Below are 26,775 nucleotides of genomic sequence, written 5' to 3'. Positions count from 1 at the left end.
AGGAATCAGAGACAAACTTCTTGAGTGACCGTGCGCAAGTTACTTCCCTGCCTCTGTGCCTCAGTTTCCCCATTTGTGAAATAGGGATACTACTACACACACACCCCCGCCACTGGGGAGTGGGTTGTTATGAGGCTTAACCAATTACCAGGGTGCTTTGAGATCCCTGGTTAGACAGCGCTACAGAAAGACTTGAAGAACCCAAGTACGTATCACTATAAAAACAATTTTTATGTTAAAAAACCCCCAAATCAAACCAAACGCCACAACACGATACAAAAGGAGACAGAGTCCAAAGGCAAATTCCCAAGAAAACGGTCTGAGAACAAAAGGAACTGGAGCCAGAATGATAAAAAATAACCTCCCAGGCTGGGGACTAGTTTGACTCAGCGGCTCTGCCGTAAGCAACTGCATCCATGTAGCACCCAATGAACCTCCCACAAAGGGTTAATCTCATGCCCTGAAATAGTCCACCAACCTTGGAGCAGGGTTGTCACCCCCCTCCCGATAAAACACTCTGCTTGGCCAGAAAGGGGGAAGACTACAAGCTTCTTCCATCCCTCCTGTGCACTAAACGAGCCAGCTGAAGGGTTGGGGGTTGGGGAGAGGACTAGGGCTTCCAAGAGGCCTCGGTGTCCTGCTGGCTCAGGCTCTGTGACGGTCAGTCCCAGATTTGGCACCGGTGGGAACTTCCAACCCTGCCCCTCAGCCAGCCGGTTTAGTGCAGAGGATTCAGGGACAAGCAGCAGCATCTCCACTCGGGGAGGGGGAGAGAGACGCAGCGTCCCCTCCCCCACTCGTGTGTTAGGAGACAAAAGCAGCACTTGCTGCTCGGTCCACGCACCATGGCAGAGTAAGAACAAGGGGAAGAGAAGGGTGGTATCCCCTGGATCTACCTCCCTTCTCCCCACAACCTGGTAACACTTCCCTTTAGTATCTTCACTGGCAACTGTCCAAGTCCTGGTTTGGTCTCCCCCACGGCCAGTGCCCAGAACAACGCTGAGATCCCACTGCCCTTCCCCTGCATACACCGACGCATGCAGACAGAGGTGTGTGAAAACAGACACGCGGGACTACATGTACAATGCCTGTCTGATGGCACCTGGTGTCCTGCCTGTTGTGTGTCGGAGTCCGCGTGTGGATGCCTGTTTGCTCGGCCTGTGCTGTGGATTTCCATGGGAGGTGGCCCGGCCACGTGGACTGCCTGGCTCACACGTCTGTGGGCACCAACACCCGGGGGCCTAGCCGCCTCCCTGCCAAGAGCTCTGCAGGGCTGGGCGGAGCGAGCGCTCATTTGGCTGACTTAGTGATGATGCGGGCAGAGAAGTCAAAGAGGTTCTTATTGATCTTCCTGAGCGTGCTGACTTCGTCCTCCAGCTCAGTCACTTGGATCTTCAGCTGCTCCTGGTCTCCCATCAGGTTCTGCAGGGAGAGGGGGGCAGAGATGGCTTGGAGGAGGGGTCTCGACTCCCCAGGCCTGAGAGGGGAAGAACTAGCAAGACAAAGTAACCAGGGTCTCCCCAAGATGACAGTAACCCCGCAAACCTCTTATTTTCTACCCCTCATCCCGAGTCACCCCCTAACCTTGTGCTGGGAGGGTTCCCAAGTTTTGGGGAACGTGTTTAACCCTTAGAAGCCTAGAAGCCTTAGGGAGCACCCCATGCGCCTGGCATAGCTGGAAGGAGGTACCCCCCATTTCATACCACCCTCCACTGCCATCCCTCGCCAAGCCCTGCTGGGGCCCCCAGGGGGGTGCGTGGGACTCACCTTTTCCCTTGTCGAGCACATCTGCGAGTAGAACCGTTCAGCCTTTTCCAAGTAGCTCTCCCCAGCCCCCTGCAAGGAAACACATTGGAGGGGTCGGTGAGGCGGCTCCGGGCCCTCTCACAATGACCCCATTGTCTTACCGTCCCCCAAACCCACTGCAGTGCCCAGAGAAGGTCCCCGCATCACTGACACCTGGCTGAGACCGACGGGCTCATCGGAGACCTCGCGCACACGGGCTGCGGCCACAATTCTCATCTCTGAGCTGGCAACACAGACACGAGCTCTCTCCTCTCGCTCTGCCGCCAGCTGAACAATGCCCACTCCCCCTTCTCCCCGCCCCATTCCCCTTGGTACATCCCCGAGACGAGAAGCAGCATGGTGCTGCAGACTCTCAGAGAGGAGGGGGGTGCGCGCATGCGAGCCATGCTAACCCCGTATCCCTGCCACGCACCATCCTCCGCAGACAGCGGGTGGCAAACCATGCAGGGAGCCCCGGGTCCACACAGATGGCCCCAGGAGGGGCCACAAACAGCAGCGTTACTATCCCTCTAGATCTCACTTCGGGCAGCAGGGACTTTTCCCTCCTTGTACTCAGTGGCCCCTTCGCTCCTTCCCAGGTGCGGAGTCCTCCATTTCCTGGTCCCCCCTTCTGTTCCCTGGGGGCTGGCGGCTCCCAACTCCTTCCAGATTGTGCTCTGGAGCCTGGCTACACGGCTACTTGCAGGCCAGGGAGAAGCCCGGAGTCAGATTTACACACCGCTCTCCTGTCCAGCACGAGAACTGCCCTTCCCCCCGCAGAACGACTGGGGAGGCGGTTTAAGGTCAGAGAGCTCAGATGCAGTTTGCGACAGCAAACCCCAGTGACACAGTGGAGCCGGGAGACATCGGCAGGGGGAAAGGGGTAGGCAATTGCCTACTGGTTACAGCAAGGGATTTCCCAGCTCTGCCACGGACTTGCTGCGTGACCTTGGGCTAGTCCCGAGCAGCCTGGTTTGCAAAGGTGCTCAGTTGACTTCCCTGGGCGCCAGGCCCCCACTGTCTCCGAAAGGCAGGCTGCATGCCTCAGGTCACCGGTCTCCACAGGGCAGTGGCGCAGGGGAAGAGCTAAGGAGCGGCTGCGGAGGGCGATTACAACTGGGCAGGAGCTTGCCTTTGCCGAGCAGAGCTGCAGGGGATGCAGCATCTAGCCCTGACCCCGGCTCCTCTGCGTGTGCGCGCGGGGCTGCAGCAGGGACAGCCTGTCAGGTAAGAGGTGCTGTCCTATTGCAGGACGAGACAGATGTCTCCAGCCCAGCAGGGCTCGCGTTGCTCCCCGCTGCCTGAATGAACACACACAGGGGGTGGGCTGGGCTGGGCTGCCGGGGAGAGAGGTAAGAACAGGGGCAGGGGTGCAAAGGGGGCACATAATGAGCCTGACCCGTTACTAATATACATCCCTACAGCGCTGCGTGCGTCCCCCAGGCGGGCGCCAATCCCCGTCGTCACTGGAGCATGACCACGCCCAGCGTGACCCTCCCCGCGCGACAGTGGAAAGTAGGAAGGACAGATTACTGCCAGCGATGAGAGCGCCCCCTACAGCACAGCACCTCCGCGCGCTCTGCTGGGGCAGAAGGTCAGCGCTGATTTCAAAGGGGGATCCTGGCTGTCACCCCCACAGCTCCCAGCAACACAGCGCCCCCCAGTGCTAGGCTGAGGCACTGAGGTCAGCACAGACTCCAAGGGATGTGCCCCCCACCCTGCTCCCAGCAGCCCCGTGCCCCTCATGTGCTGGGCCACTGGGGCCAGTGCTGACAGAGGGAAGCCAACCCGTCACCACCCCGTCCTGCAGCACTTGGCATCACTCATGTGGTTACCGACCTGGCTTGATGCTGCTTTGGGGTGATCAGATGTCCCAGTTTTACAAGACAGTCCCAATATTTGGGGCTTTATCTTATATGGGTGTCCATTACCCCCACCCCATCCCGATTTGTCACCCTTGCTAGCTGCTCACCCACCCCTGTGTGATGAGCTTCAGGGATCGGATGAGGTCACCGCGGTGGCAGATTCCCACAGCACTACGGCTCCAGCGGGCAACCGTAACAAACTGGGGAGCAAGGATCTCTACCGCCCTTGGTGACGTGACTGTGCAGAGGTGTGGCTGGGGGTGGGGGGGAAGAGGAAGGGGACCTACGCTGGCACTGCAGGGGTCTGGCACCTTCTCCTTCCCTCCTGTGTGCTGCTAAGCCCTGACACCCCAGGGTTTCACGGAACCTGAACCCTTCTAGCAGAAAGATAAGCAGGGAGCAGGCAACACAAACCATCCTCTACCCAGGCTGGACAGAGGCTCCCTAGCCCCCTGCATGACATGACATGACAGCGCAGCCCCAGCTGAGCCATAGCTCGTTCCTGGATCCCTTTCTCTTTCCCACCTTCACCAGCAATTAGTTCAGAGGAAGCTGGCATGGTGCTAATTAAGCCCTTTCTGTGGGCGGGAGAGAAAGATAAGGGTTCTCTAATTCCCCATCCCACTGAGACAGGAGGAGCTCCAGCTTCTCAGCCACAATCAGTTAATTAGAAAGCTCTTGAAAGCCAGCAGTTCGTTAGGACACCTGGGGACAGTAAAGAACCTTCAGCCAAGGTCTGCGTAAGACGAGGGGTGGGGCAGAGCAGCTGGGCTCCTTCATTCTGCATGAGAAAGGGGGCATCTCACAGGGCAGATTGATAGGAGCTCAGGGGCTTGTTCCTGGGACAAGCTGCCAGGTGCTACACCCCAAGTGCCCTGTCCCCCTGCCACTGCTCTAACCACTAGAAACTTACTCCCCTCCCCGAGCCATGGAGTCCTGACTCCCAGCCCCCTTAGCTCTAACCTCTAGATCAGCCTGATTTATCCCATGGCCAGTCCCAGGGGTGCTGGCCGTGACGTGGGGGGTTTGAGGCCGTTCCGATCCACTGTACAGGAGTATGGTATTCTGTAAACTGAGTGCCCATCAGGTCTCTCCGCCCACCTCTGCTGGGCCAGAACAAGCTACCACCCAATAGCATCAGCTCGGACCAGCCACCTGCTTCTGCTCTGGCTAGAAGGATCAATATCCATGCCCCCCCACCCCAGCCCATTCCTCCCTCCCAGGCCAGACGCTGGTGCCGCTCGCTTCTACCTGCTGGTGGAGGCCGAGGCGCACCGTTACCCCCTCGGCTCGCTGATCCTCGCTGCTCTCGGTCCCGTGCAGGTGTTTGCTGAATTTGGGCAGCGGCACGCCAGGCTTGCTGTCTGGGTTAAACATGCTGGCTCGGGCCAGTGTGATGAAGGCGTTTGTCACCGGGCCTGGGGAGGAGGCAAAAGGAAGAGCCGGTCAAGTTTACACAGTGCAGATGCTCACAGGTCACCTGGGCGGCTCAGGAAACAAAAGGAAGGGCTGAGTGGCGGCCCGGATGCCTGGGTTCTCTTCCTAGCTCTGGCAGGGAGCATAGCCTTGGGCTTAGAGCAGCGGATCAAACCTGGGGAGCCACCTTAGTGACCCAAAGGCGCCAGACGCAGGACTCAGCGGGGCCTACTCAAGGCAACGCGTGGTGCAGTCCGAGGGGTGTTGGACGACCCCGCAGGGGGACAAAGCGGCCCCAGCCTGTTCACAAAGCCCAGGGAAGCACTCCAGTTGCAGAGGGGTTTGGCTCATTGAAAGGAGGCTGAAAGTGCTTGGGGACTCTCCTGCTCTGGGGAGAGAGCTGATGGGGTGACAGGACTTGCTGTGATGTGGGGAGGGGGTCTTGTGCCCCACAAAACAAGAGAAGAAAGCAGTGGGTAGCCTTTGTCTGGAACCAGAGTGTGTGCCAGGGAGAGGGACTCAGGCCTCAGCAGCTGAAGATTATGGGGTTACAGAAGCTCTACCCTCCAGTGTCAGCATTGCAGAAGACCCAGCTGGGGGTGGGGAGGGAAGAGTAGGAGGGGAAGGCTGGAGCCAGTAAGGGGTGCATGCAGCAGGGCAGGCTGGTGACCCCCCCCCCCCCCGCACATGACCCCTGAACATCCACAGCAGTTTCACAAAGGAACCAGATTAGCTTCCAAAATCCGCCAGGACGCCGAGGAAAGTCCCGTCCCTCCCCCCCCCTGCAGACCAGATTTGCTTCCCTCTGCTGCTGCACATAGCAGGGCCGGACCTAGGGCCCCCTTCCGGGAGGGGGGTGAGGGGGGCAGCCCTGGCGGTCGCTATTTAAGAACCAAGCAACCTTCCAGGAGTCAGGGCCTTGCTAGGCCCCTGGAAAAGCTTGGATCTGAGAAGTTAAAGTCGTAAGACACTGGCTAGTGTCAATACTTTGGTTTGATGTACAATGTAGACACAGGACAAAGCCTGGACGCACTTTGGCCTGTCAGTAACTTGGGGACCCTGAAGATCGGGGTGGGGAGGAGGGTAAATGTCTCCTCCCCCCACCCCCCATAGAGCCGGGCCTTGCAGGTGCAAGATCCCTCTGCAGACAGGAAAGAGCACCTAGCCCCTCTCCCGCCATGGGCTCCGGAGCCCGGAGTGCAGCAGGTCGGCTGTCCTCTGCAGAGCGAGCCATCCATCACTGGGCTGCGTGACGCAGAGTTAACGAGCGCTGTAATTACTGCTTTTGCCCACACAGGTGACTGGTTTCCATCAGTCCTCCTGCCCCAACGCCCCCCGCCCAACACACGCGCACAGTCACTGCATCCATCACCCAGGCAAACACCCTTCCAAATCCTGCCTCCACAGCCCGGAGGGCTCCCCTATGCACCGGAGTAGCAGGTGTGAGCAGCTGCAGCATCCAGACTCTGCTCACCTGGGGGTGGGGGGGGGTGGGGCAGGGGCACGGCAGGGGCACATGCGGGGCCAGAACACCACAGCAGTAGCTAATAAAAAACAAGGTCTGTGCGGTCCCCCCCGTCACTGCTCCACACAGCTCGATAGCACCGGGCAGGCAGGGGGGGATTCAAGGAGGAGAGAGACGTTCCCAGCCGAGTGTGGCAGGCCAAAGGAATGAACGAAGGCAGCTGCGGATGAAAGGAAACGCAGAGGAGAAGGCTCTTGCGCCAACAAAGTGGCGGATGAGGAAGAGGCAGAGGGAACAAGGAGGGGAGCAGATCGAGACATGGCCCAGGAAGGTTCTTGCCGGTTTTGAAGTGGGTCCTGGACTGAACGCTACAGTGGGTCTCCCGCCCGGGGGAGGAGGGCTGAACATCCACCGGGGGCAGTACGATCATTGGGGGGTGGGTGGATGTTGCTCCCCAGTGCCATCCCCAAACCCAGGCTGATCAGAACTCGCCATGGACTCTGGCCCAGCTCTCAGGGGGACACGGTCAGGACTGGCTCTAGGTACCGGGCGCCGGGGGACTGGGTAACTGGGGAGATGGTGTACCCAGCAGCGCTGTGGTCTAGACACAGCAGGAGAGTTAAAGGCTCCGCCTCTCAAGCTGGCCTCCCCGTGCCAAACGCTGCTCTCCAAAGCCACCCTCTGCCACGAAGATACTTTTTTAAAATGTTGCTCCCCCTGCAAGCTGACAAACTTTGAAAGCATCCATTAGAGATATTAGCCCCGGGGTCCCCAGCAGGTCAGGCATCTTCACAGGAAGGCAATTAGCAAGGAGCGCCGAGAGACCACAAGTCCCCAGAGCCGTCATAAATGATCCCAACGCTCCGGCACTGTGCCCAGTCCCTGTTCCCTGCGCCAGAGTGCTGCAGAGCCTGGTACCCGCCGGTCCCCCTCGGCATGGGAGGAATAGGAGAATCCTTCCCAGAAGCATTTAGTAACGGACGTATCAGCTCTTGGCCAGCGAGCAGCTTCCTGCCAATGAGGCCACAGGAACTCGGTCGAGTAACAATAAACGAGATGACTTACCAGAACACTCCCTCAGACGTGCTAACAACCGGAGCCCCTAACCCAGTTCAGTCTCCCCCGAGTCCCCGCTCAGTGCTTTAGCCCCACCACCGCCCCCCTCCTCAGGTCTCAAAGTGCTTCACAAAGATGGAGCAGCACCATTTGCTCCATTTTACAGATGGGGAAACTGAGGCACTGGGTGGGAAAGTGACTCGTCCAGGGTTGCAGAGGGAGTCAGTGGCCACACTGGGAACAGAACCCAGGCGACCCGGCTTCCAGTCTGCCACCCTCCCTGCTCCATCACACTGCCCGCTTTCTCCATTCCCAACTCCTCTGCTCTCGCCCTGTGCGAAGCCCAAACTCCACCGCCCGGGCCTGTCAAGACGAAGGTTGCCCAGGGACGTTTCTCCAGATCGGATGCTGCTCCCGCACCAGCTTGCGTGTTCAGGGAGTGCTAAGGCGTGGGGCTCAGTGCCAGGGGAGCCATGCTGGCTAGCCCAGCCTGGAGTCACAGCTCATCAACCGACACCAGCTAGCACCAAGTACTCAGAGTCCATCAGTCCACCCGGGCCGACAGGTCCCCCACCCAGCCTGCCAGGGACGAGCAAACCTTGCAGGAAAGGCTCCTTTGCCCGCCCGCCCGCCCCCGCCATGCAGGATATTGGCATAACATCCTTGGTCATCTCTAGCTGGGAGCAGCAGGCTCATGCCGGCCCCTGACTCCTCAGATTTATTTCCAGCCTCCTCTGGGGTTTGTCTCTTGTACTTCGCTCTCCATCCTGGCCTGGGGGCAGCTCTCTCCTGCCCTCTGCCTGGAGAGCATCATTCACCCAGCTGCTCTAGCCCAGAGGTCACCAGAACGTCAGCTACTGGCCCCAGCCACGTGAGCCAGGCCTGTGCTTGTCTCTACCCCTCGTGGGCAGGCTACTGGACTGCAGGGTCAGAGCACCGGTTTACGGGATGGATCTGGGTCCTGAAGGCCTCTGGGCTGAGGGATGGCAGTGATCAGGGAGGGGGAGAGAGACACCACTGGAAAGTCACACGGCCTCGGGAACTGTAGCAGTGAATCCCGGCCTTTTAGTGGCACATCAAGCTCGCTCGGGCTATCTCCTGGGCAGATATAGGAGGAGAACGCCCAGGTGGGGCAGCAGCGCTCCCTGCACGAAATGCTCATCATCAGCTGGGTCTCCCCTTTATCCAGGCTCAAGCCTCTTTGACTGGGTGGGAACACCGGACAGGGGAGCAACTTGGGGCTGGGCTAGGAATAGCAGGGGCCAGCCCGGCTCCTGCCAGTCTCACCCCATCATTCCCAGTGCCCTCGGGAGCTGCAACAAGGGTGTGCAGGCTACGCCTGGTAGCTCCAAGACCCTCCCGCTAGGCCCTGCTGCCCCATGGCACGGGAGACTCTGCTTAAAAGGAGGAGCAGCAGCAGCTGCCGCCCCTTCAGGACGTGGGACCGTAGCAGTCTGCACTTTCACAGCCTCCGAGGCACGTGGCAATTAACCCTCTCTCACACAGTCCACCCACCCCACTCTAGCAGGGACCTTGGGGGGGGGGGGGGGGGGTTGGGGGAAGAGAAGAGAGAACAATCCAACATCTCGTCCTGCATGGCACCCAGATGGAGCAGGAAATCAAAGCCCTGCTGTCATTCACCATCGATGGTACTTCAGTGGCCTGCATGGTTTCAACAACTGGCCTCGGCAGGCATTGCCCGCAGCTCCCCTCCAAAGGGGGGCTGGATTATCAAGCAGGGCTACAGATGAGGGGGGGCTGGCTAGCTAGGAGAGGAATCCTCGGGGGGAGGGGGAAATCACCATTCACACCTACCAGCCTGCTAGCAACAAGCCCATCGACACAGCCTGGGCTGGCAGCAGCTCCAATGTGTCACGCTGTAGGGAGGCTGCTAAGTGAAGTGCATTTGCTGGTCCCAGGTCACCCTCCTGCCCATCCCCGCACGCCACCGTGTTTCCCCAAGAGCACGGAGAGCGTGGAAATGAGCTGTAATGGACCATGGCAACCTGGAGCAAGGACTCAGGAGACAGACACCCTCACAAGAAGGCAGGGGAAGGGGAGATGCCTTCTTCTCTAGCCACGTCCTAGTACAAAGACACTTGGGATTAGCATCCTCCCACACACTTGGGTGACTCTGGAGAGGACGGATGGTACGAACCCGGCCCACGCGCTGCCAAAGCCTTGCCATGCAGCAACCCACCTGCTACTCCAGTAGGGCATGTAAGCCTCACCACGGAGCCCCCGGGTGTATCCGCATGCCAGAGTCACAGCCTGGCTCCAGGAGCCAAAAGATCTGCACCCCATGTGGGCGGAGCTTGCAAAAACAACATTACCCCTTCCCTCCCCGACCTGATTCCTCTCTCCACCTGTAAACTTGCTGGGGGAGCAAGGGGGTTAAGCCTCCCCTAACCCCACAGCAGTAGGCTGAGGTCTCTGTATGAGGAGGGCTCAGCTCAGATGGTCTCACGCAGGGAAAACCGGTGCAAGCCATTTGCTCCTGGCTCGCTTTGCTAGGCTCTGCAGGGTTGCATGCCAGGGAGGGAGGGGTGCGCAGGGTCCCGGTCACCTTTGTGATTCACCGTCCGCAGGCACTGCTTGCTCTGGATGTCCCACAGCCGGACTGTTTCGTCGTGCGAGCCGGAGAGCAGCAGGCTGCCGTCCGTGGAGACGGACAGACAGGTCACCTGGTTCCTGTGGACAGAGGTGAGAGACCACAAGGGCTTGACTGGCTGCTCGTGGCCAGTGGGTTACGGAGACACAGTGGGGGACACAGGGACTGGTCTGGAGGTAGAAGAGAGGAGCAGGGTTGAAGTGGCCACAGGCCACCCCACTGGCTGGCCACCTCCACTCCTGGTAGGTGGTCTGGGCTTGCAGTCCAACAGCTGCACAGTAGGATCCAAGCTCCTCCTTCCTGGGGTTGGAAGCACATCAAGGTGCCTCCTAGTTCCGCTCTCTGGCTAATGCAAGGAGCGGCACTGACGGCCGGGAGAGACCAGCATCCGCTGGGTCACCGCAGGGCATGCATGGGTGGGTGGGTTCCTTGGGACTCAAAGGCCTGGCTGGGGCACAGGCATGGAAAGAAAGGGGAGGTCACTAATCAGCTACTGACTCAGGAGGGGAGCAGCAGTGACAGGAGCCCCTCCGCCATACACCGCAATGCCTGCCCATCATTCACAGCAGACCCTGGGGTTGCTGAGGCTCCGCCCTCATCCCCTGACATGCCCTGCCCAGTCCCTGCATGCTCCACTGCCTCTTCTCCCCCATCTGAGGGGTTCAGCGGTGGTGCGAGCCCCTCGTCAGTGCTGTGCCAGGCCCAGCAGGCCAGGGACCCTGGACCTCCTGGCTCTGCAGATCACAACTGGGCAGAGAGTTGGTTTAACAACAAAAATCATGGAGCTGGCATGACACATGCTGTGCCTCTCTGCTTGTGGGAACAGACCCCACATGGCCCAGCTGCTCCCCGACCCCTGCTCTACCCACTCCCCTCCCAGACCAGGAGTCTGGAATGCCTGTTCCACTCTGCTGTCTAAACACGAGGCCACACCCCTCCCAGAGCTGGAAATAAAATCCAGGAGGGCCTCGCTCCAGGTCCTCTGTGCTAGCTACTGAATTGCACTCCCTTGCAGAACTGGGCACAGAACCCAGGAGCCCCGACTCTCAGGCTTCTCTCCACACCACTAGACTCTCCTGCTCCCAAGATCATTCCTGTTTGAAGAGCCAGCCCCGAGAACTCCCTGTCCTCGAGCAGTGGGGCAAATGGCTGCAGTACAACTGCCCTTCCCTGGGTTATTTCTCATCTGGAATTCATCTCTGTGTGCGGAGCTTGCAGCTCCCCGCAGAGCTGCAGCCTCCGCAGGCTCGCAAGAGCCATTGAGGGAAGAGGAGGCGGCTGCCTAAAATCACTGGCATGGCCGAGTGCTAGGGAGCTGGCGCTGGGAGCAGGAGGGTGCCCTTAGAGACAGTGCAGCTGCAAGAGCCACGCCTCACCTGTGCCCCTTGAAGATCTTCCCATTCTCCCGCTCCGACTGGAAGGCTCGGTCTCTCTGAACAGGCTGCAAGAGCCAAGGAAGGAGAGAGAATTAAGAGGAGAATCAGCCTGGCCTCTTTTCCCCCGCGGAACTGTAAGTGCCTCTCTGAAGCTCTGCGCAAGGGGAGAGCACGACAGACAGAGCTGGATGTGAGCCCCTCCCAGATCTGACCCCAAAGCGGCCCCGAGCTCATTTCAGGCCTTGGGTTGCTGCAATCCTGTGTCGGGACGGCGAACACCACGACACAGTGCAGCATCCCCCGGGGTTACCGCATGGGACCAGTGCGGACAGGTGGCCGAGCAGGGGAGACGGAGCAGCCTTAGCGCCATAATCCATTGTCCCTTGAATCAGAGTTCTCCCCCTTGCAGGGCCGGCGGAGTCTGAGCCCGGGAAGTGGAGGCGAAGGGATGTGCCCTCCTCTGGAGCAGGGAGGGGGCCCAGCGGAGGGTGGGCAGACAGACACCCGCCCTGGGACACCCACCCGGCAGGACACCCGCCCAGGGTAGCCAGTGCCCAGTTGGCCCCTCCTAGGTCACTCACCCAGGCACAGAGGTCGACCTGAAAGATGGAACCGTCCATGCCACCACAGAACATGTGATATTCTGAGAGATCAAGGGTCACTGCCATGATGCCCACATCAAAGAGGACAGAGAGCAGGAGCTCTCCGGAGGAGATTTCCCAGAGCTGGGAGGGAGGGAGGGAGAGGGTGCAGGGAGAGAGAGAGAGACAGGACAGGCGGACAAAAGGGTTAATTGCTTAGGAACAACATTATTATAACATGGTGTCCTTCCTTAGCACCTTCCAGCAGGGCGTGTCTCAGCACTTCACCAGTATTCACTAACCCACCTGAAAATCAGAGCAGCATCGCCCCCATGCTACAGATGGGGAAACTGAGGCACAGACCCACCAGCTCAAGGTCACAAAGCAAGGCAAAGTAAGGAGTACTGACCAGCCCTATTCTCCTCTCTAGACACCACCACCCCAAGGATACAGATGGGACCCAATGCTGCTCAACACAGGATGGTTACCCAGCCCCCTGCCTTCCCCGTCCCTCTCCCTTCATCCACTTCCAATTAAGCGGCCTGATCGGTCCAGGCTCCCTCTTTTATCTATGCTCTAGAGCTGTCTTCCTTTCCCAGATGCTTTTCATTCTCCCCAGAGATCACCTTCCAAGAGGGGGAGCTTTGCCTAGCGGTCAGACCACAAGGCTGGGCATCCCAGCTGCATCGTAGCCTCACTGCATGGCTGGACAAGCCCCTTAACCTCCCTGCCTGTAAAACGGGGATTATATCCCATGGCAGCTTCCCCTCCTAGGGACCCACTGGGATATTTTAATGTCCCATGCTGGAGCTGACCAGGCTCAGAGGGGCTGGCCCCCATACTGCAGCCTGCATGGCTCGGTGCTCCTGCCAGATGGAGCGATTGCCAGCTGGGTACAACACAGAGGGCTCTAACCAGGCCCCTCCTCGGAGGGCAGGGAAGCTGCCAAGCACATGACGACATCAGTTTGAGGCGACAGAATAGCTGCTAATGTTCGGAGGAGAAACCCCATTAGGGCGGGCAGGTCTGAGTCACCGGAGAGCGTGCCAAGGACCTGAACTGACTGCAAACGGTACCCGGAGGCTCAGCCACAGCCCCCGGAGAGAGGCTCGAGCTTAACCCTTTGGGAGCCGCACATGCCCTCCAGGGCACCTGTTCGTTTGGCCAGCCGCACGGAAACCACGGTCCAGGACGCCGGAGCTGCCAGCTCCAGCCCTTACCTTGGCCGTCTGGTCGAGGGAGGCGGTGGCCGCTCGAGCCAAGGGGCCCCCGAAGCCACAGGACAGGTCTGTTATGGGCAGGCTGTGTCGAGACCACACGTGGCGGGGCTCAGGGATCTGGGAGTGCTCCACCTGCAGCGTGCTGCCACGGGGAAGAACAGAGCAAGGGCGGGGGGGGGGGGGGGGAGGTTAATGCAGCAGGGACAGTTCAGCTGCCACACGAGGGAGCAAGGGCTGCGGTGGGGATGCAAGCTCCAGGGAGCAGCAATGCAGCTATGGGGAGAGCGAAGGCCCGGCTGCCAACACGCTGGAGAAGGGCCTGGGGCGATGGTTCACTGAGCGCTGGGGAGTAGTAACAGCGCCCCTCCAGCTCATTAAGCCAATGACAGTTTCCATGGGGAGCCCGGGCCAGTTTACCCTCCACCAAGAGGCCCTACAGGGATGCTCGTGGGAGCCGGGGAAGGGAACGAGTCTCTGGAAGAGCGAGCTTGGCATCGCGGAGATGCTATTTAACCTCAGCAAGGAGACCAAGATCAGAGCTTGCGACTGTCCCCAGCTCTGAAACGTCTCACCCGCAGCCTCCTTCCGCTTGCGCCACTTCGTGGAGCCGTCAACGGGCAGAAGTCCCCACCCTGAGACAAGAGCAGGGCTGGTGCACTCTGGCATCGCTCCACTGTCGCCCCCTTCCCCTCCCCACTGGACGTACTCAGATGTCCGGGGTGTTATAGACTCATCTGCCTCCCAAAAGCAGCCACAGCAGGATCCATGCCGTTTGCCACGTGTCCCCGGATGGGGTCGGGTTAGGACGCTCAGGGACGGCAGCCCAGTCTTGTTTCCTGGATCTCGGCGCAGCAGAAGCCATCCTGCGACCAGCAACTGCTACTCCCCTGCCCAATCCCAGCCCTCCCCTCCTCGGTGTCTGCACTAACGTAAAGACAATTCACGCACAGCTGCTGCGTGCCCAGCAGCCACGCAGGGTCAGACTTGTGGACACGGTTCCATGTTAATTACCGACATCCCCGCCCAGGGAGACTCACAGCCGCCAAGCGCTAGGCAGCTCCGGAGTGCGGAAGCGAGATACACGTCACGCAGCTCAGACCGCATGTCACACCCCTGCGCCCCTATGACGGGCAGGTGGGACCCAGCCCACAGTGGGGGGGGGGGGACCTGCCAGTCAGCACCAAAGCAGGTGTCCCTGACACAGAGCAGGGAGAGGTCTCCTATACGCTCCGGTGGACTTCACCCCCTTTCCAGCCAGGGTAGGATCATTCCCTGCTGTATGAAGCATTTTCTCCATTAGCCATAAGAATCCTTTGAGATCTCTTATGAAGGCACTAGAGAAGGGCAAACACTTTATGAACATTCACGTATCAGCCCTCCCTTGGGCAGCCCTGGTACATGGCTCTATTTAGCAGACGGGGACAACCATGACACCAGACAGGTGAAGGGACTTACCAAAGGTTCCTGGCAGGTCAGTGGCAGAGCTGGGAACACATGTCTACAACCCTGTCACCCTAGCCCCCTACTGTAATCACTAGACCACACTCCTCTTCCAGAGCTCAGAACTGAACCCAGGACCCCCCACTCTGCTCCCTGAGCTGGAAAGAGAACCAAGGAATCCTGGCCCCCACACTCCTGCTGTAGCTAACTAGACCAGGCTTCCCTTGAAGAATTGGGACTATAACCAGGAGTCCCGTCTCCATATACCCCCTGATCTAGCCACTAGACAATGCTCCCCTCAGAACTAGGAATAGAACCCAGGCATCCTGTCTCCCAGTCCTCCTTCACCCTCATTACTAGACAGCATTCCCCACTCAGAGCTAGGAAGAGAATTCCAGAGGTCTGACTCCTAGCCCATGTGACACCAACTCAAACACGCACATGGGGTTACTGCATGTGTCTGGTTACATGGAGTGTGCTCCTTGGGAAGGGCCCCTTGACACAAGCAGTTTCCTCATACGCAGGAAATAGCACTTCCTGGCAAGGTGTATCCAACCCTGCATGGGTGTTTCTGCATGGGTGTTTTCCTGCCTGCTGCTCCTTGGTTTCTATACGTTCGCTTTAAAGGACAGAACATCCCTGGTGGAACAATCGAGTGCAACCCCTCACCAGGGAGAGAGCGAACAGCATCTGGCCCGGCTCCTACTCTGCAGCCAGAGGCTGCTGCGGCAGTGATTTGCAATTCCTTCCCCACATCGCGTGGGAGCTCCCCACAGCCACGGCTCCTGCACTGGGCTAGACGGCGTCCCCGGCTGGGAGAACACTAGGGTGGAAGATGCCCACGTTTCCACTGCTCCCCAGCACCAGTGGATGGAGACCCAGCCCCCGCCCCGCAATGTGATGCTACCTGTAAAGGTTCCACACCAGGACCAGGCAGTCCTTGCCCCCCGAGAGGAAGTGACTGCTGTCGTCAGTAAAGCAGAGGCACGTGAGGTCTTGGTAGTGTCGGTTCAGGATGGCGAGGAGGTTCCCACTGGAGACCTGGAAAGCAAGAGAAAATGAACATGTGAAAGCCCCTAGACTTCCCAGCCCTGGGAGCCCGGCTTCCTGCTCTCAGTCCTTACTGGCCTTGGAGCAGCATCTAAGAACCCCAATCAAGACCCCAGTGAGCTAGGTGCTGTACAGCCAAGCAGCAAAGAGGACAGTCCCTGCCCCAGGGAGCACACAGGCAGGATGCAACAGGTAAACGAAAGAGAGAAACAGCGTGTGTGCACGCACAGCTGACCTTGCTTAGTTCATCTGTGGAGTTGAACTGGACCATGGCAGCTCGATGAGCTGGTATTTCACTTCTGGAGGCTGCCCTCCTGCACTCCCCAAACTAACCTGTCATTTTAAAAGGGCCATTCGCCCCCAGGGTTGCAAAGAGACCCTCTGAAACGTGCCAGAGTGTAATCGACGCAGCGACGTCTGCAGACAGCTTGAAACAAGAGTTTAGAGAGGTGAGAACTGTCCCCGTTAAGCTCAGCTGGATTAGACTCCGGAACCTACTGAGGTCAGTTAATATATCAACATTGTTACCTCTTTCTCTACAGATCAAATGACAAAGAAACAGAAACTAACATATGATTCCCCCGCCACCACTAGCTTTTCTCCTTCCTTTATTGCCAATAAAGTTGGAGATTCAGGGCCCTGGGATGTTCCCACCAAGAATGGCCATGCCTCTAAAAATACACAAGTTCATTTTCCTGAGATCTAAATATCAATGCAGCTGAAAGAGGTGTTTTCTGATCAAGATTATTAGACATTTTTATTGCACATAAAATAGTAGGCGATGGGGCAAGGGTGCATCTCAGAGTTACCATTACTGTCCCTCTGGGTTAGGCTCCCCAAAGAATAAGTTGCACCCCAACCCTGGTTCCCTCTCCTTTTGAGGGGGCAGTGGATGTCAGGAAGGAATTCCCCCTGCTCAGATTCTCTCTGAACTCATCCAGGCACAGCTAATTACCCATAAGGCTGGAGGAGCTGCGAGCCCACACAGGGATGCCGGACAAACAGATTTCTGGGGACATAAAGAGGGCAGCTGCTGGGATGAAATACTCGCTTCACTCCCTCGCTCTCATTAAGTCCAGGTGAAAGGCCATCAAGGGCAGAGCCCTGACTGGGGCTTGGCGGAAACAGGATTTCAAAGAAACCGGGCATCAGCAGTTTTGTTCCTCTTCAGGGTGGAATTATTCTGCTTTCGCGGGCTGGCACGAGGGGGAAAGCCAAGCAGAGCTGTGCATCCACATAGTGAGGAACAGGTTCTGCTCTGGGTGACAGAGGGCTCAAGTTGAAGGGCTGGGAAGGATCGATCTTTCTAGGTACTTACCTGGCTCACAATCCTTAATGTACTGATTCTGCAGCAGGGCAGTGCTGCCGTTACCCCTGTTTTACAGATGGGAAACAGACACAGAAAAGAGAAGTGACTTGCCCAAGGTCATGCAGGAAGCCTGTGATGGAACTGAAGCTGGATCTCCCAAGACCTAGATTAGGCTAGCCCAGTGGTTAGGGCTCGCCTCTCTCTCTGGGTGGCTTAGACAGCCCAGCATCAGGTGTGAAACGCTATTCTCCCTGGGACTGGAGGGTCCATGCCCTGCTCAACCCTTCAAGGCAGGTGAACCGAGCACCATGTAGCCCATTGCGTTCTGGTGTCTCTGACGCGCCCTTACAAACCAAGATCCATTTGTTTTGCCTGCACATTAGAGCGCATACTTTTCATGGCAGTTTGTCCCCTGGTGTTTCTCCCCTACGCTGCTGTCTGTTGTGCTGGACTTGGCTCCACCTGAGAGGTGGCTGCATTTCAGCCAAGCTCCGTGCTCATCAGCATAAAGTTCTTTGGGATGCTCTGGGAGAAATGGTTGTTCAAGGTATGCCCTCACACCTTGTGCTTTTCTTGCTGAAAGGGGACACTATCTGGGGGCCTGACAGGGAGGGAGCCACACAGAAGAGACAGATCCAGTTTCCAACTTGCTTTCAGATTTCTGCATAAAAAGAAGCCAAGCCATGATGAAGTGGAGAATAGATGGACTTGCCGTTAAGGCACGAGACTCCTGGGTTCCATTCCCAGCTCTGGTTCTGTGCGGCCTCAGAAAAATCCCCTCCCCGTACCTCAGTTTCTCCATCTACATGATGAAGGAAAGACACTTTCCTACGACATTGGTGAGGCCTCATCTGGAGTACTGTGTCCAGTTTTGGGCCCCACACTTCAAGAAGGATGTGGATAAATTGGAGAGAGTCCAGCGAAGGGCAACAAAAATGATTAGGGGTCTGGAACACATGAGTTATGAGGAGAGGCTGAGGGAGCTGGGATTGTTTAGCCTGCAGAAGAGAAGAATGAGGGGGGATTTGATAGCTGTTTTCAACTACCTGAAAGGGGGTTCCAAAGAGGATGGCTCTAGACTGTTCTCAATGGTAGCAGAAGACAGAACGAGGAGTAATGGTCTCAAGCTGCAGTGGGGGAGGTTTAGATTGGATATTAGGAAAAACTTTTTCACTATGAGGGTGGTGAAACACTGGAATGCGTTACCTAGGGAGGTGGTAGAATCTCCTTCCTTGGAGGTTTTTAAGGTCAGGCTTGACAAAGCCCTGGCTGGGATGATTTAACTGGGAATTGGTCCTGCTTTGAGCAGGGGGTTGGACTAGATGACCTTCTGGGGTCCCTTCCAACCCTTATATTCTATGATTCTATGATCTATCGGGGGTGGGGAGCGGTTTGTCAGGTGGAGTTAGTGGGTGCAAAGCATTTTGAGAGCACTGGTTGGAAAGGGCAGTATTTAGTCAATACAGCCAGGTAGAGAGCAGGTCACATCTTTCACAGAGGTCCTGTGCGCCCAGCATTCCTGACTCAGCACTTTGACTGAATTATTTTTATTGTACCACAAGCACATTTTAAAAGCAAAAAATCTGATAAATAAATATACAGCTGCTCAGACAACGAGGCTCAGAAACATCCCCTGGGATTGAGAGCTCTACAAGGTAGACGCTGTGCAGTTTAGCTCTGGGGCTTGGACCAAGTCGGGTCGCTTCCTAGGGCAAATAAGAGTTTAGCAGTTTTGGGCCTGGCATAACTACTACTAAAAAACTCTGCAATCATCAACACTTAAGGACTGAAAGAATTTTGAATTCAAAGATCTCAAAGCTCCTAACACGGGCAGGCCAGCAGCATGATCCTCATTTTGACAACGGGGAAACGGAGGCACAAAGAGACAGGCTATGCCAAGGTCATCCAGCAAGTCAGCGGGCAGAGCTGGGAATAAAACCCAGGAGTCCTGACTCTTGACCCAGCTTATCCGGTCAACACTCAGATTGTCGGGATGATCAAAATGATTATAGATTTCCCTTTAATCTGTACCCCTACACAACACCTCCTACCAACCACTTTGGGTAGCTTCAGCTCAGAGCCCAAGGATGGAATGGGCCACAGGAAAATAAGCTCCCCTCTCACCTCTGATCCTGGGATGATCAGAGCCAGCCTGCACCTGTCACCAGCCCTAACTTCCCATACAAATATTAAGGGGGGGGGCAGGAGTACTCACCAGAGAGGAGACCCAGCACCCTCTCATAGGGCTGCCTGTCGGGGCCCCTTTCTCCCCTTACATACAACATGGGGAAGTATCTGCCCACATAACTGGCTACGAAGCCCCAAAGTGTACCTGACAGCTTCTCACAGCCTTATGCAATAAAGCAAATGCCCTGCTAGAAAGGCAGCCTCTGCCCCCTTGTGGCACTTTCTTGTAACTACACAAAGGTGAAAAGGAGTACTTGTGGCACCTTAGAGACTAACCAATTTATTTGAGCATGAGCTTTCGTGAGCTACAGCTCACTTCATCAGATGAAGTGCATCTGATGAAGTGAGCTGTAGCTCACGAAAGCTCATGCTCAAATAAATTGGTTAGTCTCTAAGGTGCCACAAGTCCTCCTTTTCTTTTTGCGAATACAGACTAACACGGCTGTTCCTCTGAAACCTACACAAAGGTGGTTTCCAAAGCCCACAAGAGCGAAGGAGGAGGAATTCCTAAAATATTTGTAACTGGCCTAGAAAGTCCTCAGCCAGTCAGAGCACAGATAACGTGTAATTACTGATGCCTAATGGGATGGGACTTTTCAGTAACTGGACCGTATGCAAATCTCTGCATTTGGATTGGTTGCTGTCCCTGGAACTTAGTGCCAATTGACAAACACGTGCCTCAGTTTCTCCCCCTCAAGGACTGCTGGGTCCTTGTGCCTCCTTGGCGATTAACTGGGTTAAAAAAAAAAAAAAAAAGAATTTAAGTCCCAAAAATATTTAGTGAAACTTTCAAGCTGGCTCCCAGCTTAGCAGACAGTTCTGTGCCCATAACACACGGCACTCTTGGTTTTTGCACCTGCAGTGACTTGCCAGGGAAAAGGCATGAATGAATCAGAAGGCATAGAATGAAGGCCTAGGGCCTGTCTGAAGAATCAGACCCTTGGCACCAGATATTTCAGTTCACCGTTTCCTGAGCTAATGCACACCTTGGCCTTTGGAGGCAGAGCATGACCTAGTGGTTAGTGCAGGAGCTAGGCCTCCTGGCATGTACTGAAGACCCTATCATTGATTCATGGTATTACCCTGGGCAAGCCCCCAACTCAATGTCTTAGCTCACAAATGGGTGTAATAGCCGCCCCCCCCCAGATCCCAGGAGCACTGTGGAGTCTCATTAATAAAGTGTTTTGGATGAAAGGCATTCTAGAGCTCAGGCTGTGTTCATTTTGCCTACAACACAACCTATCATCTATATAACCAAAGTACCAACGAGAAGTCGTCTCTTTATTAAGTGCCAACATGCTGAGATTTGTACTCAACCGACAGTCCTTGCCCCTATGGGAAATGAAAGACGTAAACTGCACAATCATGCTCATTATAACAAATATTTTATTTTTCCAATATCCTATTGAACGAGCTTACTTCACTGCAATGATGTCAGCTGTTTACTGGGGGTTCTTTACCGATATGTGGTCTCATTTCTAACTCAACAGCCTATGCGGCTGCTTCCATGCAGCCCTAAGATTTCTTACCTCCCACAGATAGATGCTCTCAGCAATGCCTGCTAGGATGTAGAGACCATTAGGGGAAGCTGTCAGGCAAGTCACCAGCCCAGGGCAGATGATCTTCTGCTGGAGCTGATCCTAGGAGTACAAAGAATGCAAGGGGGCATCAGCACTTAGTGTGTGGGTAGAGATTCACTGGGGGTGAGATAGGAACTGGGAAGAGGAATTAAGCCCCAGATTTAACTCCAGTCCAGGCTGTTGGTGTATTCTGATCAAAGAGATGAAACAATGGACAAAACATGAATTCACTGTTGCTTTGTAAATATGTAAAATATGTAGCTAGAACAAAAGAGATTGCAGGAAAGCAAGTGATGTTCAATGGCATATGTGCAGTGTGGCCAACTCATAATCTGTGTAGAGATTGGGTCCCAAAAATTAATGCACCAGTCATAAAAGGTGTAGTACAATGTAAAATATAAGGTGGATGTGGCAGTCTGCTTTCAAATGTGTACATAAGCTAATTAATACTTTTATATTTTAGATGTGTGGTATACCTTGCATCTACACTATGTGTAAGTTTAATCAGCTCCGGGTTGACATAATTGTATGTCAACAAAAAGCAGTAAAAAGTTCAAAGTCAAGCTGAATTCTTAATTTACTTGGTTTTTTTTTTTTTTTTTTTTTTTAAGTCTTGGATAAGGTCTCAGAGGCTACCCCAACATATGCCATAACAGGGAAACCATTGCTAACAATATCTGATTCTCACTGAGCCTCTCAACATTTAACAAGTGTCCTTAATACATGGTTGGTTTCTCCACCTGTACCACCGGAGTTTGCAGATGAAACAGAGAAAGGACAGAGGTGAGAAACGAGCAGAGTAGGAAGATGGAGCAGCACAATGAAGCAGGAGGAAGGTGAAGGACAGACAAAGGCACTCTCCACACTGTGGTTAAAATTGTGCTAGCAACAAGATTGCTAGGGATTTTGCTGGTTTGGTTTCAACTACCAAAGGGGTGAGAGATTCAGCTAAAAAGAAATTTAAACAGATTTTGGTTTCCCTTCTATCCTACCCCACAAGGTTTCTGCCACTGGAGGCAGAAGGGGTGTTGAAAGGAAAGGGATTTGAATACAATTCTGCTCCATTGATGGGGAATCCTGGAGGCTCAGCAGAAAGCAGCCCAGAGGGTAAGGAGATCATAGAAAAATTAAAGAACCAAAATAATCCGAGCCCACCGATTGATGAATGGGTCTAATGCTGCCTCCTGGTGGATGCTCTTCTCTAGCTCTGTGGAGTAAGGGAGCCGATGGAAGCGCAATAAACCCTGGGATGGGAGCGAGGAAGTGGCTGTGCATGAAGATATTTGGGCTGGTTGATATCGTGCTCTACAGCTCAGCTGAATGGGAGTGACAAAGGACAGGAGACTCCAGATTTGGGGCAGAGGGTTAGGCCTGTGACATTCGGCTGTCTCATCCTGAAGGCTGATGAACATAAACACAACCTGCAGCCAGCTGGGGCTTTTCTGTGCGGGCTGGTGAAGTGGGGGGCAGCTAGCTTTGAGCAAGTGGAGCCCACATTTTTGGCTGGAGTGCAAGAGGCAGAGAGTGGAAGTTGGGGGACAGGAGTCCTCAGGCTCAGGAGAAATCTCTCTGGTACGTTTCACTGCAACTCCCACACACCGGAGAACTCTCCAGCTATGCTGGGAATTATCAGGGGTCCCTGGGATGCCCCATGGTGGCAGTCCCCAATACATTTTTCCACAGCTCTCCTGGGGATGTGGAGCAGATCCCAGCTTCGGGGAGCCCAGAGGAACCCCAGGCATCCTTCTCTAAAACTTCTGAGGGGGACAGGGTGGAGAGACTGCTGTTTTTCTCAGGGTGCCTGGCCCTGGTCCCAGGCTGCCTGGAGGCTTTCTGCACACCTTCAGCACACTGTGTGGGAGGTGGGGCTCTTGGGCTCTTTCCTGGGGTGAGTCCCTGGTATCAGGGAGCCAACCAGAAACAGGGAGAAGGGATGTCCGTACTGTCTTTCATGACCACTCATCCCAACGCACTGGATGGGGGGGGGGGGGGTCCAAATGGGGGCTTCCTGACCCAGAAGGTTCTTCAGGATCTTTTGAAGAAGTCCCAGTCCAGAGGAAGTGGGGGGGGGCAGGGGTTGCCCGTGCTCAAGCAGAGCTCTTTGTGGGGAGCTGCCACTTGCTGGATAAGGCGTCTGGAAATGGGGTGTCTCTAGGGCTGCTCCTGCCCCATGAAGGCTTCCACGGCCACTTGCTGGGGTTTCTTAGGAGCTTCACTTGCTTTGGGGGGGGGGGGGGGGCTGAGCTTGGAGATGGGCTGCGGGGCGGCACCAGAGGGGGACTCTGAAGTGGGCCCCTGACTGTGGGGAAGAGCTGGGTGGGGGGAGGGGTGGCAGGGAAGGGCTCTGAGGGGATCGGGTCCCGGAGGGGGGGGCGCTGAGGCGGGCGCCGGGGGGGGGGGGTGAGGCCCGAGACGAGGGGGCTGATCGGGCCCTGGGGGGGTGTCCCGAGGGGGGGGGTGTCCCGAGGGGGCTCCGGGGGAGGGGGGGTCCCGGTACCTTTCTCTGCAGCTCCCACACGTTGATGTAGCCCTTGCCCAGCTGCGCCCCCAGCAGGTGCTCCCCGCCCAGCAGCGCCAGGCCCCGCGCCCCGCTGTTGCCGCCCCGGTAGCCGGGGAGCGCGGAGCCCGAGTGCAGCTCCCACACCGAGCAATTGCTCAGCGGCCCGGCGGCGTCCGTCACCAGCGCCACCTCCATGGGCGCCGCCATCTTCTCCGGTCCGCCCAGGCCGACGAGGGCGCCGCCGGCCTAAGAGCGGCCGCCGCTTGACAACGAGGCGCCGTCCGGCCAAAAGAAAGGGTGGCTCCGGCGCCTCCCTTCGCAGGAGCTGCGTCCGCCCACGTGCGGCTAGAAGCTAAGCAGGATGCAGCCGGTCCCAGCGGTGGATGGGAGACCCAGCGGCTGCGATGGGTTCCCCCAGTAGGAGGCGTTCTCTTGAAGTTAGTCTGATTTCAATGCGCTGGGGGGTGCTGCAGGCTCAGGAGGGGGTGCCGTGCGGCATGGGGTGGGGGCTCTCCTCTCCCTGTCACTGCAGAGCACGGCACCCCAGCGCTGCAGGAAGCTGGGGGGTGACTCAGCTGGGAACACGGCCCAGGCCTAGTGATGCCATTCTTCAGGGAGTGGAGTGGTTGATGCTGCAGGGGGTGCTCTGCATTTGCACAATTTGACTTGTTTGGTGGGTGTCCCTGGGCCAAGCTCTTCCACGACTGTAGCAAGTCAGGGTTGATAAACTTACCTTCCACGGCTGGATAAAAGGGGTGGGTGCATTTCAGGAGAAGGCTGGGCCGGGACCGCACTAAGGTGGATTCCTGCAGATCCCTAGTGTAACTAACTCACTGCTGTTCCAAGGGAGAGCCTGGGATCCCTGAATTTATCTTGTGAATTCCTACGCTAGTTTGCCTGCATCGGGGCTAATGTTCCATCCACCTCCTCCCCAGCCAATCAATCTTCCTCCCCCTTTTTTTCCCTGCAGGCATCAGGATTTATTGACTACTGCCCACTGCCTTGTTTCACAGGTCAGAGGTCGCTCGCTCAGCCAGACCCTGAAGCTAAATCATATGAAGATGCAAGTGACCTTTACCTGGAATGAAGAGAGGCCGGTTGTGGAAATTGTGGGACAGGAAAGAGTGTGAACTTCCCTTAATGGTTTCAACACTCGCGTGTATCAGGTTTCTCTTGCCGATTAAGACAAAGGCCTCCCCAATGTAATAATAATCCTCTTTTAAATACTTTACAAACCATGATCTTGCAAGTCCTCTGCAGGCAGCATGAGTCTCAGAGTGGAGGGTTTGCTGCCATATATATCCAGCACCTACAGAAACACAGCCATGCGTGGGGTGCAGGGTAAGAGCCAATGCACAGCCCAATGCACAGCGGTAGTGGCAGGAGGTGGAAATTTTGGCTGGGGTCCTAAGGCAAATGGAACCTGCCGAGGGCTCATCAGTGTCACACACAACTCTGGGACCTTTAGAGCGTGCAAGGCTTTCATGTGAGACTCTAAACGCGAGGCCCTGTCTGCCCTGCATGGACGTTGCAGAACCGACGGGGCTTTGTGGAAGGTTTGTCCTGGTGTCTTTGGCTCAAGCTTCCCCTCCCTTTGCTGTCAGGGAGCATGTTTCATTGGGGGGGGGGGGGGGCTGCATTTCAGTGGTGCTGTGTGGCTGTATTGTGTGCTAAGGGATCCTTCAGGAAGAGGAGGGCTCCCTAGGAATGGGAGCTATTGAGCGGTAGAGCTGAAAGCCTTGTACAAAGATGGGTCAGTATCACTATCTCCGTTAGATGGGAAAAGGGAAGTGCAGGAGGTGAAGTGACTTGCCCAAGGCTACACAACGAAGGCAGTGGCGTAGGGGGTAGGTTAAATTCTTGCCACAGGAATAAACCGAGTCGCCTCTGGAGCTTGGTGGCTGCTGCCCCTGATTAGCCCACCAGGCGGTGTTACAAGGTGAGCTCCAGCCCTCAGTCCCACCCTGTCCCTATAGCTCTGGGGATGGCAGCAAGGGGCTGAGTGCAGCATTTGGACTCCTTGGTGGCTGGAATCCTCCCCTGCTTCTGGATAGCTGCAGTGCCTGCCGATAGGACTCTACACTGAGCACAGATGGGCTGGAGTGGCCTCAGGTCGCCCAGATCAAGACTCTCTGCCAGCTGGATCGTCCTGCCCTACAGTCCCCCTTGGGAGCTGACCCCTCTCACACACACCCTCAGGCCTTTTGAACGAGAATCAGCTCCCTGCTAGCCCACAGTTCCAACTCTTACAGTCAGGATTTCACTCGCTATTTCAATTCTCTAGGGGTTCTGGGCAATTTCTATAGAACCCTCTTGGATTCCTCCCTATTGGGTTTGACTGGGCCCGTCCTTAAGGAAATCACCCAACAGCACCAGCTGAGGCCTTGAAGAGAAAAAAGGACAAGCACCAAATTGGAGAGATTAGTAGGGACCCCCAGCTGGATTGGGTCCCCATTGAGATCAGGGCTGGAGCCTGGGAAAGGAAGGGTGAAGAGGTGGCATGGAAGGAACTTTCAGGGAAACCTTCTGTGTAGCTTTCCTCTGTGAGGGAGGCAGCCCGATCAGCAATTAGAGCAATAAACGGTGAGCCAGGACTCCTGGGTTCTATTCCCAGCTCTGACACTGCAGTCCAGGGGCTAGAGAAGGGAACTGGGAGCCAGGACTCCTGGGTTAAATTCCACTGCTGACCTGCTGTGGGGCTCAGGTCACCTCACTTCTGTGGGCCTCTGTCCCTTCCCTACCTGTGTAAAATGAAGCCCTAATCCAATTGTTTGCAAAGCCCTTTGAGAGCCACAGCTAAGTGCAGTCTTATCCCACCCTCCCTGGGTGCTCTTCACCCCCATACCCCACTCTGTGCCTGCTATAAAAGCCAGGGGCTCAGCCCCAGGGAAGGGATGAAGTTACCGTGCCCAAATAAAGGGGGAAGGAGAGTAGCTTGAGTGACAGAGCCCAGCAGATAGGCCCAGTTTGGTTCAGCCCAACCCAGCCTCCTCCTGTGCAAGGTGGATGGGAATTGCAGGATATTAACGGATGCTCCCAGCAAAGCAACCTAAAGCTTTATGGAGCTATGGCCAAGGAGGGACAGGACTAGCTCTTGCTTCCCTGGCAGTGGACTGGCCTGCAGAGTCCAAAGGGGAATCCCGCCCATGCCAGCCCCCCTCAACCCCCCCAGCTGCAGGGATCCACGCTTTCAGAGGGCTCCTTCCCAGCACAGCTTCGTAGGAGTCAGCCAGGGAGGGTGGGATGGGGAGGAGGCTGGAGGGATTTGAGCATGAAGGCAGTAGGTTGGTGGGTGCAAAGACCAGCTGGAGGAGTTGGGGGTCCTTTTCCAAGC

The 26,775-nt window shown here is 56.3% G+C and overlaps 1 protein-coding gene across 1 annotated transcript; it reads right to left on the bottom strand.

The window, feature by feature from the left end:
- Positions 1–210: 210 nt before the first annotated feature.
- Positions 211–23,648, bottom strand: WDR18 (WD repeat domain 18). Its single transcript, XM_048830575.2, has 10 exons — positions 23,439–23,648; positions 20,891–21,001; positions 15,723–15,856; positions 13,376–13,517; positions 12,156–12,299; positions 11,575–11,639; positions 10,154–10,278; positions 4,902–5,068; positions 1,768–1,836; positions 211–1,422 (listed from the first exon to the last, which is right to left on the bottom strand). The coding sequence occupies exons 1-10, from the start codon at positions 23,646–23,648 to the stop codon at positions 1,291–1,293; spliced, it is 1,299 nt and encodes a 432-aa protein (XP_048686532.1). The 3' UTR covers positions 211–1,290.
- Positions 23,649–26,775: the final 3,127 nt, after the last annotated feature.

The sequence above is a fragment of the Caretta caretta genome, chromosome 25 (assembly GCF_965140235.1).
Source record: "Caretta caretta isolate rCarCar2 chromosome 25, rCarCar1.hap1, whole genome shotgun sequence".
In the NCBI taxonomy this organism is placed as follows: domain Eukaryota; kingdom Metazoa; phylum Chordata; order Testudines; family Cheloniidae; genus Caretta; species Caretta caretta.
This window is presented reverse-complemented; position numbering and strand designations above follow the sequence as displayed.

Bases quoted from the DNA above. Each gene is read 5' to 3' on its own strand.
- WDR18 (XM_048830575.2), bottom strand. From the start codon at position 23,648: ATGGCGGCGCCCATGGAGGTGGCGCTGGTGACGGACGCCGCCGGGCCG. The intron at 13,518-15,722 runs GTAGCATCACAT...TCCCCGTGGCAG, and splicing joins CTGGTGTGGAACCTTTACAG to CACGCTGCAGGTGGAGCACT. The intron at 12,300-13,375 runs GTAAGGGCTGGA...CCTCCCTCCCAG, and splicing joins CCCTCGACCAGACGGCCAAG to CTCTGGGAAATCTCCTCCGG.